At 38.5% G+C, this 14,277-nt stretch overlaps 1 protein-coding gene across 4 annotated transcripts in view; it reads right to left on the minus strand.

The window, feature by feature from the left end:
* ZZZ3 (zinc finger ZZ-type containing 3) overlaps window positions 1-13,512 on the minus strand; it is a 119,166-nt gene extending 105,654 nt beyond the window's left edge. Inside the window, exon 1 of one of the 4 annotated variants that reach the window (XM_059375171.1) lies at window positions 13,426-13,512. Coding sequence is in view for 1 of the 4 variants with exons in the window: in XM_059375177.1 (XP_059231160.1) it covers window positions 12,754-12,902 (149 nt within the window). In the remaining 3 variants the exon portion in view is untranslated. Of the gene's footprint in view, window positions 1-12,753; window positions 12,918-13,425 lie in introns of those variants that run through there. The other 3 variants (XM_059375173.1, XM_059375177.1, XM_059375174.1) reach the window with 3 other exon arrangements.
* Window positions 13,513-14,277: the final 765 nt, after the last annotated feature.

The following is a 14,277-nucleotide window of genomic DNA, read 5'->3' on the forward strand; positions in this document are numbered from 1 at the left end:
GAAGCAGGCTCCCCGCTGAGCGGGGCTCGATCCCAGAACTCTGGGATCATGACCTGAGCTGAAGGCAGAGGCTTTAACCCACTGAGCCACCCAGGCGCCCCTCAAACTGTTTCCTTAAGTGACTATCCACCCTCCAAGATGAACTAGAACTAAATACTGAAATTAAGTACGTCAAACTCACAACATTAATGTCTATGTGAGGTCTAAAAACCATCCTATGTATTTTTTTTTTACAATCTTGTAATGCTTAAGAGAATTTTAAACCTATAAAATCTGACAGCCTTATGATTCTAAATGTGAAATAGTAATTGACTAGGGCACCAGGTGGCTCAGTCAATAGTCTCTGAGTCTTTTGATTTTTGGCTCAGGTTATGATCTCGGGGTTGTGAGACTGAGCCTTGTACATCCAGATCCGCACTTCAAAGTGGAGTCTGCTTGAGATTCTCTCTTCCTCTTCATCTGCCCCTCCCCCAACTCACACACTCTTGCTCTCCCTCTCTCTAGAATAAAAAATCTTTAAAAATTTTCAGTAAATAAAAGGTAACTGACTTCAAATTTAAAGGTGTGAGTGTATTTGGTTTGGTTAATAAGCAATAATGGAATGTTTAAGAGACTTGTGACTCACTACATTTACAAGTTTTATTTATTAACTTTGTGAAGAGTTTTAAGAGGGTGCCTGGGTGGCTCAGTGGGTTAAAGCCTCTGCCTTTGGCTTGGCTCATGATCTCGGGGTCCTGGGATTGAGCCCCCGCATTGGGCTCTCTGCTCAGCAGGGAGCCTGCTTCCTCCTCTCTCTGCCTGCCTCTCTGTCTACTTGTGATCTCTGTCAAATAAATAAATAAAAATCTTTTAAAATATAAATAAATAAAAAGAAGAGTTTTAAGTTATTGAGAAAGTCCTGCTTATTTAAATTTTATATCACTCTATAAGACATATGACGTGCTAAACATAAAATCCAGTATATGAAATGTGTAAATATAATGAAGCAGCAGTGGTACTAACATAAAATTCAAAGAGCATTTTTTTTTCAAAGAGCATTTTCCTACTGTCCAACATTGTTCCCAGTATTTTATAGTATAAATTCATTCATTCAACAGTCACTAAGCATCCAATCCACCATGAACAAGGCATCATTCCAGACTCTTAAGAATTGAATCAGTGAACATAATTTCAATCTTCATGGATCTTACATTTTAATGAGACAAAATCAGTTATGATAATAACCGTGAACAAAAGCAAAACCAGGGAAAGTGTAGGAAGGGGGTGCTATTTAGATGGCACAATGAAGGTAGAGTCAGTAAGCACCACCCACTCCAGTGTATGTAAACGATACCTCTCTTGGCTCCCTCTTTAGAAAAAAAGCTCTCCACACCAGGTGACCTATGAATATGAGAAGAGAGCAAGCCATGCAAACATAGGAGAAAAGTATTACAGGAAAAGAAAACAAGTACACAAGCCATTTTATCTGGGAAAGTCTGGGAAAGGTGTCTTAAGGGAGAATTAATCTATTCAGCTATAACTACTGACTTAATATAGTATTTTTTTCGGGTTCTTAAAAGTAAAAAAAAAAAAAGGTTTATAAGTAGGTCTTTACTACTATGCTGTAGTTTGATACATAATGAAGGGCTGCTAAAATATACCAGCTGATTTTTTTTTTTTTTTAATCTATAATAGGCTGAAGGTGAGAATGACTTAAACTAGGCAAAGAGATCTTTTGGATTGATGAAAATGGTCTAAAACTAGACTATGGAGTTCACTGCAAACCACCGTAAATTTACTAAAAAGTCAATGAATTATACACTTAAAAGAGTATGACTAAGAAATCCTCCCTCCAAAAAGCCCTGCAACTGATAAGGTGACCTAAATGTTCCATTCTTATACTACCTTGAAATTAACACCAGCACTTAAATCTGCAAATCATGTCTTACTTGAAATTGAACCCGAAAGTTTAATTTTACCACAATGGGGCTTCTAGGTACTGAACTACATTGTGGTCCGCTTTAATAAATATGATAGGACACATCACTGTGCAAAATTTCATCTGAAACACTGAGTAAGAGCTGCCTTATTGAAATTACATGTAAGAACAAAACGTACAAGGGAACAATTTGGATAAATAACACATTGATGAATAAACGTAAGAGATTTGTATTTTAAAGTATTCAAGTCACATCTACTTCCAGTTCTGTTTTTGTGTCTGAAACACAGTATTTTAGCAAAAACAGTCCTTGAATACAAGACCTAGAAGAAAACTCAAATATCCCTGTAAAATGTGATATAAAAAATTCATTAGAATACAACATATACTGTGGTGCTAGAACATGGAAGGAAAATATAATTCCACATAAACGGTCCTATAACACCTCACTCCAAAAGCAGAATTTGAATGCTGAGGTTCATATCCCTCTATTCAATTCAAGCACCCAGTCAATAAGATTTATAACCTCTTTGCTTCAAACTTCTCATTGTGGATTGAGGTTAATAGTAACCATCCTTACCAGGTTGTTGAGAAGACTAAATAGTGAATATAGTATTTACATGTACCTAGCAAACAGAAAATATTCAGTAACTCTTAACTCCGTATATACATATTATCTCTCTAAGATAATCTCCCTCTCTCTCTCTCTCTCTCTATATATATATATATATATATATATTTTTTTTAAGTAAACCCTATGCCCAAAGTGGGCCTTGAACTCATGACCCTGAGATTTACAACCGACTCAGCCAGATGCTCCATATGTATTTTTTTTGAGTGGGCTCCACATGGAGCCCAATGTGGGGCTTGAATTCACAACCCAGGACCCTGAGATCAAGACCTAAGCTGAGATCAAGAGTCAGAAACATAACCAACTGAGCCACCCAGGCGGCCCTATGTATTTCTTTTACAACTTTTTTTTTTTTTTTTAAGTAAACTATACTCCCAACGTGGGGCTCGAACCCATGACCCAAAGATCAAGAGTCACATGCTCCACCAACCAAACCAGCCAGACATCCTTTCTTTTATAATAATCATCTAAAGCAACCCTACTGCAATCTTCAACATACCTTGTAAATGCCCGGGAATCTCATTAAAATGAGGCCTTGTTATTTGGAATATCTGGGTGGGGCCCAAAATTTGCCTTTCTACAAGTTCCAGTACCCAGGAAGGACACAGAAAGGTTCTTAAAATTTACCACACATCTGAAGGACTAGTTTAAATCAGATTTCTGGGTTCTACCCCAGAGTTTGGGAGAAAATGCACTTGTAACAAGTTCCCAAGTGGTATTATCCGGCTGTTCCCATTGGAGTACTACCACTCAAAGGTTCTCAGCTAGGATGTACATTATAGAAACACTTTTGGGGTCCATGTTTATTGCTTAGAGGTAGGTGCCCTGACTATACCACAGTACTGATTCTCAAAGTGTGGTCTCCTAACCTGCTATATCTGAAACTTGAGGGGTAGGGCCCAGCCATCCATTATTAAAAAAAATAAACAAACCAACAAGCCTCACAGGTTTGCTTGCTGTAGTCGGAGACACTGTGTTATAGCTACAAACGAATCAGAATTCCTTGGTGACATTTTGCTAATGACAGGAAGAAAAGTATCTACCTATATTTGTGGCTTACATCAACTGAAAATGTCCTGACTCATTCCCCAAGACAGCATTTATTCAAATTTAGTGGTAACTCTGTAACAGTTATAAAAGTCAGTTACCCTCTCCTTCAAATGTTCTCCTATATCAGGATGCTGCCCTAAAGTCAGACATTTAAAATCTCAGGGCAAAAAGAAAACTTTAGAAATTAGGCTAAAACTTTGTGTAACATTTAATTTCTATAAAAGCTCAGCAAATAGGAGTGCCTGAGTGGTTCAGTGGGTTAAGCATCTGCCTTCCGCTCAGGTCATGATCCCAGGGACCTGGGACTGAGCCCAGCATTGTGCCCAGCATCAGGCACCTTGCTCACTGGGGAGCCTACTTCTCCCTCTCCCTCTGCCTGCTGCTCCCCCTGCCTAAGCGCATGCACATTCTCTCTGTGCATGCTCTGTCAAATAAATAAAATCTTTTAAAAAAATGTTTTTAAGTGAAACTGGAGGAGTAGAAAAAAAATATGGAGAATTTCTGTACCAAGTTGTACTTATATTTCAAGCCAGCCTGAAAGGGGATATAAACTAGGTAAAGCTTTTAGCTGATTCTCAATTTTTCATAGCCTATAACTTGATTTTATAATGTGTACACCACAATGTTATACTTTTCATAAACATAAAATAAATACCTTAAAAGTAAAATGGCCTAAACAAACTAAGACTTTTTTCTTGGGGGGAGGGATGCTCAACATATTCTTTAAAATAACAGAGGATACCATAGGGTGTCTGTCATAAAAATCAGAATAGGAATCACTGCTTGAAAGGAATGCAAAGAATGAAAAGAAAGCTGCCAAATCATAGGATGAAAGTCCAAAAAGCCATTAGCTGGTCAGGAATGCTGTACCAAAGTGTACAAAACAAAATGATTAAGTTGAGGGGGGAAAAAGGCTGAGTACTGTTGTAGGCCAATCAACGACAGAAATTAAAAGTAGCCTGTTTGCCCCAAGTATACTAAAACACAGAAAGGGTCTACCACACAATCTGAAAGTAAAGCTTCTCTTTGATGTCCTCTTCTATGAGTTCTTGAAATCATGAACGCTAGAAGAAAAACAGACGCCTAAGTCAAAGTGTTGAGATCTCTGGGTATAAACTACACTGAATTCTAGGACTTCTAAAGCAGCATAAAAATGCAATAATGTTGATAAACAAAGTTAAAGTTCAAAAACAGACAAAATTATTCTATGGTACTAGACTTCAAAATAATGGGTTTCCCATGGGATAGGGGGTAGTGTTCATGACAATACAACACAAGACAGTTTGAGATTTTGATAATGTTCTACTTCTTAGTAATGATTACCAAGGTATGTTTACACTGTGAAAATTTACTGAACTGTAAACTTATGAGAACTTTCTGTATTACACTGTATTCAAATTTATATTTTTTTAAAAGCAGGGAGCAAATAAAGAACATTTCTCACTCAGAAAATGAAACATTATGCAAAAACAAACATTAAAAATTTCTATTTAGTGGAGACAGTTCAGATTAAGAATTACAGATTTGGGGCGCCTGGGTGGCTCAGTGGGTTAAGCCGCTGCCTTCAGCTCAGGTCATGATCTCAGGGTCCTGGGATCGAGTCCCACATCGGGCTCTCTGCTCAGCAGGGAGCCTGCTTCCTCCTCTCTCTCTGCCTGCCTCTCTTCCTACCTATGATCTCTCTCTCTGTCAAATAAATAAATAAATAAAAATCTTTAAAAAAAAAAAAAAGAATTACAGATTTGGTGTGAGTACAGTTAAGATACAGAAGTATTACAAAGTTCCTTAAGGACTATCAGCAGATAACCTCACAAACACACACACCTTTCTCAGGATAAAAAAATCTTGGCACCTCCCACTCTAAGTGTCAAGCTAAAAAAAAGCATTATTTCACCTTCTTTATGAAACACAGTAAATCTGCTTTCTAATGGAGAAGTATATAAGAACTACAGGATATATTCCTTAAGCTTCTAACCAAGTTTAAAAAAAAAAAGAAAAGAAAAAAATCTACTAAAAAAGGTATAAATAACTGCCAGAATACAATTAGCAGTTGTTATTTCCTGGACCACTTCAGTGCCATTTTGCAAAATCAACCTATCCCTTACAAAGTAAGCAGAATTCTGGTAGTATTAAAAGGTATAAATTATGTTCCAATCCCTTTAAATCTCAACCCAATGCAAGGAAGAAAGAAATTCCACCCCATCAAGTTCTTCACCTGCAATTCTCTTTATTGGATCCCCAAGCACAGGACACAGATTTTTTTCAAATATTTATTTTCAAATATTTATTGTGATTTCACACTCACAAAGTTAATCTGGTTTTTCTTTCTAGCAGTAATGTAATCATACCAATCTGTAAACAACAGAAAATGTTAGTCATTATTTAATAAAGTAATAGCTTTGGAGCCTCCATAGTTTTAAAATGTAAATAAGTAAAAAATATTTCTCTTTTTTCAAAAATTATTTTACAATCTTGAATAATTGTTTAATAAAGAAAAAACCCTTCATAAACAATAAATTTTCAATATTGAAAGTGCTCTCACTGACATGGATGGTCTAATGCTCACCTGGAATTTCTTATTCATTATTAAATGTCAGTACATGTGCCACACTACTGTTCTTAACAGTTGAATAAGAAAGGTTTTGAGATTCTGTAACTAGAGTCCTAGGACTGCCAATTAGCACTTTTTCATTAAGTAGAAGCATATGATGTCAAACTATGTATCACTATTTAATAAAGGAATCCTAAAACTGTTGATCTTAGCAGTCTATTTCTAATTCTACAAAAATCTACCAATAGTTTTTCCTTATAGCTGTGTTTATATACAATATTTCTCTAATACTGTACTTTTTTTTTTTAAGATTTTGTTTATTTATTCAACAGAGAGAGATCACAAGTAGGCAGAGAGGCAGGCAGAGAGAGAGAAGAGGAAGCAGGCTCCCCACCAAGCGGAGAGCCCCATGCAGGACTCAAACTAAGGACGCTGGGATCATGACCTGAGCGGAAGACAGAGGCTAAACCCACTGAGCCACCAAGGTGCCCTCTAATACTGTACTCTTAAGTAGTTTCTTATTTTGTCCATTCAAGAAGGAGAGGGGCACCTAGCTGGCTTGGTCAATAGAACATATGACTCTTGATCTCGGGGTTGTGAGTTGAAGCCCCAAACTGGATGTGGAGATTGCTTAAAAACTCAATCTTTAAAAAAAAAAGGGGGGGGGGGAGAAAGAAATTACTTCACTTAATCCTACTAAATTCTGTGGTATGAGAAAAGAATTTTGATTTTGGCTGACCAAGAAAAAGAATTATAAAACACTGTTTTGTAGAGAATGAGCTTTATTATCCTCAATTTGTAAAGTGCTCTTAAAAATCAATATGAAAACAAATATCACAATAAAAAGATACTAGGTCAATAGACAGTAGATGTGCCTTAAAAATCACCTAAAAAATACTAACATTTTTTAAGGTTTGGGTAAAAATAAGTAAGGTAAAAAAAATTTTTAATGTAAAAGTGAAACACAAAACAATGAGAAAATACAGGATTATTTAACAGAGTTAAGACAATTACCAATTTGGAGGAAAACATTTATATTCTCACTTCACACCAATACCAGATTAGGCAAACAGTTAAATTTATTTAAATATAATTTAGAAAAACTAAGAGAGACAGTATTAAATCAGTATTGTTTATTTATTACACTTTCAGAGGAGGAATTTCAGAAGTTCAAAAGTAGAACAAGATTAGGTCAAAAGACTTGATTACATTAATTTCAAAATTGTTTACCTAAATTCGCAAACGAAATACATCTATCAATCAAAATATTTCACCTCAGTAGTAATCTAAGAAAAAAGTGGTATGACTTATACCCCATGAAGTTTTATAATACTTAATAACGATATACAGAGCAACAGCCACTTCAACATGAACATAAATTGATCCTTTGGGTAAATTAACGTGACAGATATGTTTCAAAACCCTTTAAAAGTACACCTAAAAAATCACTTCTGGTGTTGGCAACATTCAAGAAGATAATACCATATACAGAAAATTATATATATATGTTCTTCACACTGCTATTCATATATGCAAAAAATCAGAACAGGGTAATGATACATCTACACATAGGACATTATACAACCATTTCTAATTATGGTTATGAAGACTCCTTGTGAGAATGGAAAAATGTTAACCTAACATTAGGTTATAAAGTAGAACATGGTACTGAATATTTTATTTGCAAGTATATAAAAGATGTATTTTTAAAATCATGGAAGAAGTATACCAAAATGTTAATATGGCTGTATTAATTCCTCAGATTTAAAATTCTCAAGTCAGCCATTAAAGTCACTAAAACACAAAGACAACACAGTTTATACTTAAATACTATCTACCATTACTCTAACAATGAAAAGAGAAAATGGTTTAAATTAACATATTAAAAAAAGGCAAGTAAGGCAACAAAGAAAATCTACTACACAATGAAACATTTCTCACCTCAGGACACTCGTCAGTGCTGAGGATGGAGACTCAGTACCAAGGTTCAAAACTATAGAACTGAATTATACGAACTTGGCATTGACTAATTCTAATTATTTGTTTTGAAAACTCCTTTATTAATAAAGGTGCTAGTCTTTAGACAACTGTTCATCACTGATATCAAACAGTAAATGTAACAGAGCCTTATCTGGCAGTAATCCCTTGAAATAATAAACAAGGAATTTAAGAAATCAATAAAAGCAATAAAATAAAAGCAAAGGAAATGCCATACACAACAGCATCATTTTTATTTGATATCATCAGAGGAGTTCTGTAGGTCAATTATCAGAAAACTGAAAGCATTAACAAAGCTTTGAAAACATTTACTCATAACAATCCTTTAAAAAGATACCAATTCCTTACTTCCTCAAACACAACACACAGAATAAAAGTTTATTTATGATTAAGGTCATCACGTGAAACACCATGTACTACATACTGCTCTGTAACATTGTGATTCCCTCAGAAGTTGATGGTAATAGGACTGTATGTTTCTATGCAATGGCCTTAAAACACTACTCTTCTATAGTTCTATTTTTTTAATAGCTTTTCTTCCTTTTCCCTTGAAATAAAATGACATTTCAGCTGTCAGTGTGCCTAATTCCAATGGCCAATCCTATGGATTTTTATCTGTGGGCTAAAAAATCAGATAACTAACCCTGTTGGTGCTGTAAAACTTCTTTACTCCACTTAGGAGTTTCTGAAGAAAGACCACAGGCTTATGGTATTTGATTAGTTATTATTTTTTTTTTATATTTTATTTATTTATTTGACAGAGAGAGAGATCACAAGTAGGCAAAGAGGCAAGCAGAGAGAGAGGAGGAAGCAGGCCCTCCGCTGAGCAGAGAGCCCGATGCAGGGCTCGATCCCAGGACCCTGAGATCATGACCTGAGCCAAAGGCAGAGGATTAACCCACTGAGCCACCCAGGCGCCCCTTGATTAGTAATTTTGAAGGCTCAGGAATCCTGCTGTTTGAAATGGCTAAGATTACCAACACTCAAAAAATGTTGGTTTCAATTACTGAATATAACTTACAATGGAGGGGCTCCTGGGTGGCTCGGTGGGTTAAGCTTCTGCCCTTTGCTCAGGTCACAATCTCAGCATCCTAGGATCAAGGCTGAATCAGGCTCTCTGCTCAGCAGGGAGCCTGCTTCCCCCTCTCTCTCTGCCTGCATGTGATCTCTCTCTCTCTCTGTCAAATAAATAAAATCTTTAAAAAAAATAAAAAAGATTTTATAACTTACAATGGAGCTCCTAATAATAATAACTGAATAGTTTGATAGTCTCCTCAGGAAAAGTTACTGAACGAACTTGTCTCTGACAAGACAAAAATTATCTACCTAAATGAGAAAGAACAGCTGAAAAGAAAAAAAAAAAAAAAAAAGAGGTGAGAAGGACAAGTTCAAACAGCAAAAATCTATACTTCCAGTGTTAGAAGTCAACACTTAGGACTTCAGGAAATAACTCACTGATCAGTATTTTTTTTTTTAAAAGATTTTATCTATTTATTTGACAGACAGAGATCACCAGTAGACAGAGAGACAGGCAGAGAAGGGGGGGGAAGCAGGCTCCCTGTGGAGCATAGAGCCCGATGCGGGGCTTGATCCCAGGACCCTGAGATCATGACCTGAGCTGAAGGCAGAGGCTTTAAAGTCTAATTATAGTGGTTATCAGAGTATTAGCCTCAGAAATTTGTACTACAATGTATGCCACATCTATATTAAATACTCCTGCAAATATCAAAGTCTTCCAGCAAATATTCCTTGCAGTTAAATCTAGACTGACTTTTCATATGAAATTAAGATTTTTTTAAAAACCACCTGCATCATGTTTTCACTGACATTTCTGGTCAAGTAATTTCTTGTAATCTCTCTTGGGACTCTGGTTCAAGAGGTGAGAAAAAAATTTATATTCTTGATGTAACGAATATGTAACACAGCTATCACACCGTATAGTTTACAAACTTATAGGTCTATGGAAATGAGCATTGTTTCAGACCCCAAGAAAAAAACCCAAGTAAGGACAGATCAATACTGTATTATCACTGCCATTAATTTCCTCATATCACTGAAGCTCATCAGCTCTCACAGATCACTTTCATGACAGTTAATAATTGAGAAAAGGGAAAATAAAATTTCTTGCTTACTTAAGTTTCACTCAAGCAAACTCAAATCACATAAGATACATGCCTCTTCCTCCTTAGATATTCTCAGTGTATTTCTACCCAGTACCTCAGATAGTAGTCTCTAAAAGACTGGTAATCCCCGAAATCCACTTCCAAGAACAGTTTATAAAACAAAGTTGTAAGAAACATGCATTATCCCAAGGATCAGATGCACACGGGAACTCTGAGGCCAAATTACCAAGCAAAACTTTGTAGATACCTTTGCAAAAGCCATTACAGCACTGTGACCTTGAGTCCACTGTTATTTTCACAATTTTCTACTTCTAAAAATAACGAAATGCACTCAACAAATGTTACTTAACAAGAGCTTTACCTAACTGAAGAATTCACAAAGTTTCAATTAAATATCAAATTCAGTTGCTGACTTTTTACAGCAAGTGATAATTTCTGAGATAACTGAAAACCATTTAAGAAACATTTTAAGATGAAAAAATTGCCTGAAATTACAGATTCCAAATTTTGGCCAATTCAAATTGCCCTTCAACCATAATAAACCTGCCTAGTCTTAGACCATGGCTCTGTCAACCTTCCAACATCCTCTCTTTTCTGTGCAACTTCTCCAATTCCATCTCAATATCGAACTACATATTCCACTGTCTGCTTTTCCTCCTTCCCACATCACACCTCTCAACACTCTTTCACTCTCCAACTTTCCTACTTGAATGAACTATTATAAGAGAAAACCACATTGCCCAAGAAGACTGAAGTCACGTGCATGTGACTAATAAACACTGGTTTGGGGAAAAAATACAAACAAAACAAAACCTCACAAAATGCTGCTTAGCAACTTCCAAATTGTACATTTGTTTGTATTAACTGGTGATATACCTACCACTCTCCTGTTAAGCTCACTAAATTTCACAGAACTATTTAACTGAGCTGATTAACTTTTAGAACTTCTGGAAAACTCCTCTACACACACGTGGGTTATAATTTAGAAAATGTGTCACAAAATATAAGCATGAATATAAACATGTAACACAAATATTAACCATAAAAATATAAAGTTCAACTGATAACATCCCTTTTTCTTTAAATCCTACTTTGTATGGATTTTATTTTGGTGCAAAGCTAGGATAAAACAATCTCTAGGACGAAAACAATGCTATCCCTCAAGATACTTTCACAAAACCGTTACAACCAAAAAATCTGTACAAAGAATTTTCTTTTTAAAAAAGCAAATGTGCATATATTTGTCAACAGGCATAAATCACTAAATAAAAATTTAGTTGAGTAGAAAAATTTTTTTCTGATTGCTAATGTTGTGATAGTGTATCTTAAAACACTACTCCACTTCCTCCTCTTCCCTTAAAAAAAAAAAAAAGGGAAGAAAACACAGCTACTGCTAAGATTGGTTAGAGCGATTTAAGACTGATTAAGGCAACTTGGCGGAGTGTAACAGGGAGCATCCTCTATATACTTCTCTATATTAAATGTAAAGGCAAATAACACTTTCTTAGTTTTAAAAAAAAAATGAGTGGATTACCTAGTTATCTGATTAGCTTTGTAATTAACTTCCCACTGCGAATACTAAATAAATCCAAAGACTGCTCAAGAATACGAAAGAAAGATACACTGCAAATTGATTTCCGATAAGACATAGGAAGTTGAAGAAAAATTAATTTCGTGTCAAACTCATTTAAAGAAAAAACAAACTCTGATACCAAAGTTTATTAAGAGAAGTTTAGTTTTAACTAAAATTTTGACTTAAAACATTTCACTACTACCTAAACACGTGACCCAAAACAACCATCCTTGAACATCAAAGACGGCAACCTCGTAACACAGTAATCAGAATCATCGACAATTATGAGTTAACAGGCACGCACAAAGATTACAAGAACGATTTTATTCTGACAACAGGTATTGTCAGAGATAGAAAGGGCTCCTTCCAATACTGCCAAAAAGTTACTGTAAATACAAAGTGAGTCAGCGTCAGGAGGAAGTTATCAATGACCAAGTAAGTGGGAGTAAATGAAGCCCAGAGAGGGGGAAAAAAAAAAAAATAGAAGGCGCTTAGTTTTAAGCGTCTGAGAATGGTCAGTGGAGAAAGGTACAGCAGCAGAAACAAGCGACAGAATGGTTAACAGGTCTGGAATTCTTTAGAAAATGGCAACAAGGGGAAAAACTGACATGAACGTTTGAAAGTAAGACCAACGGTATCCAATGGAATCGTCACGACTGCGCGAGAACGGCTCTGGACTTCCAAGGGAGTGGGACGGGGTTGGAACTATCACTGCGCTGAGGGGAAAAGGAGCGGGGGCTGAGCGTTGCAGACGCTTCTGCAGGTGGCGGAGCGCCCGCAGGGGGGTGGGGAGGAGGACCGTGTCGCCTCAATGGGGCAATGTAGTCCCTTCAAGACTAAAGGAAGCTAACCTAGCACGTCTCCCGGCACCAAGAGGCACTCGCCCCCGGCCCCTCCCTAACAACTTGCCTTGTAGAAAGAGTTGCGGGTCCCAGGCCCCCGGAACCCAACGCTTCGCCATCCAGGACAACTGCTCTGCCAACAAGGTCCCGCGAGAATCGAGAGATCTCGCGATACAAACCCACTAGCATCTCGCGAGTTTCCTCTAGAACCAACATGGCGGTACAGGGAAATCGGCATTTCGGAACTTGAAAAGTGCTTCATTAACGGATTGGAGAACGTGTAGAACAGGGAAATAGCAGAAAGTCTTTTCGCCTTTTATTTCTCATCTATCCCCCCTAATAGAGAAGAAAAGCGGTAGAAAACCCTAAAACCTCAGTGACTATGGTTCTACCACACAGACACAACATCCCTCTGCCTCAACCAGCCTCCCAGCCTGTCACGTGGAGGCACATTCTCGGCGTGCCCGTCACGTGGGCCGCTACTAAGCGAGCGCGCGCTGGTCGTCCACCCTAGAGTCCTCCCCGCCCCCCTATCGCCCGCGCACACGTGCGCGCGCACCCCCACCCCACGTGGGGGCTTCGCCGTCGCTGCCGACGCCGCCGCCGCCTCCAACCCACCCCCTCCCGGCATTCGGCTCTAAATCCGGGTCCCAAAGCCGATGGTGCCCCGGGCTCCCTCCTCCTCCATTCTCCCTGCCCCGTGTCTGGCCCCCACCACGTGCCTCGAGCGAGTTCTCACCTTTCGCGCGGCGCAGAGCGCCGCGGGCCACTCGGGGAGGCGCCGCCGCCGTGGCCGCTCTCTACCCCCGCCACGGCACTTGCTGGGGTGGCCGCCGCAGGAAGCTCGACAGCGGCGCCGCGGCGCTTCCAGGTGGGTCCCCGCCTCCCGCTCCTGCCACTTCCCGCAGCACCAGCGGCTCCTTCCGGTCCCCTCCTCTCTCGCTGGGACGGGCGGGCGGCGGCGGCTGCAGGCGCGCTCACTACACCGCCTGCTGGTAACCGCGGCCTGTGCAGAGCCGTTGGCCTGGGATCCGCCGAGGTCCGCGGCGGGCCCTCGCTCTGCACGATGGCTGGTCTTCTGAGGGCAGGACCCGGTTCATCCCCCGCAATAATAGTCTTTACTTGGCCCTTCATTGCTTTTGTAGAGGAAAGGCGTCGCTGTAGCTGTTTGGAAGACAGCTCCATCCTGCCTTTTGTGGCTGCTTGAAAAATGTGTACACGCTAGCTCCCTTAGCGGTGTGGTCTCAACTCTGTGCTCCTGCTTACTTCATCTCCAGCCACACGACCCCTTAGCTCACCTCTTGGGCTTTGTGACTGTTCCTTCCAACGCGCAGGCTCTGTCCAGTTCAAGACTTTCAGCTTGCTGTTGCCTTTGACTACAACTCTTCAGATCTCTTAACTCGTTGGTGTTCAATGCGTACTTCAGCTCCCTTCTCCAAGGTCAACATCTGAGGTTTCCAGACCACTGTATTCAAATGAGCATGCTTGCACCACTGCTCTCTTTCTTCATCTATATATATATATATATATATATATATATATATATATATATATGGAGTAGATATATATCTATCTACTTAACAGTTAACAC

The sequence above is a fragment of the Mustela nigripes genome, chromosome 14 (genome assembly GCF_022355385.1).
Source record: "Mustela nigripes isolate SB6536 chromosome 14, MUSNIG.SB6536, whole genome shotgun sequence".
NCBI lineage: Eukaryota > Metazoa > Chordata > Mammalia > Carnivora > Mustelidae > Mustela > Mustela nigripes.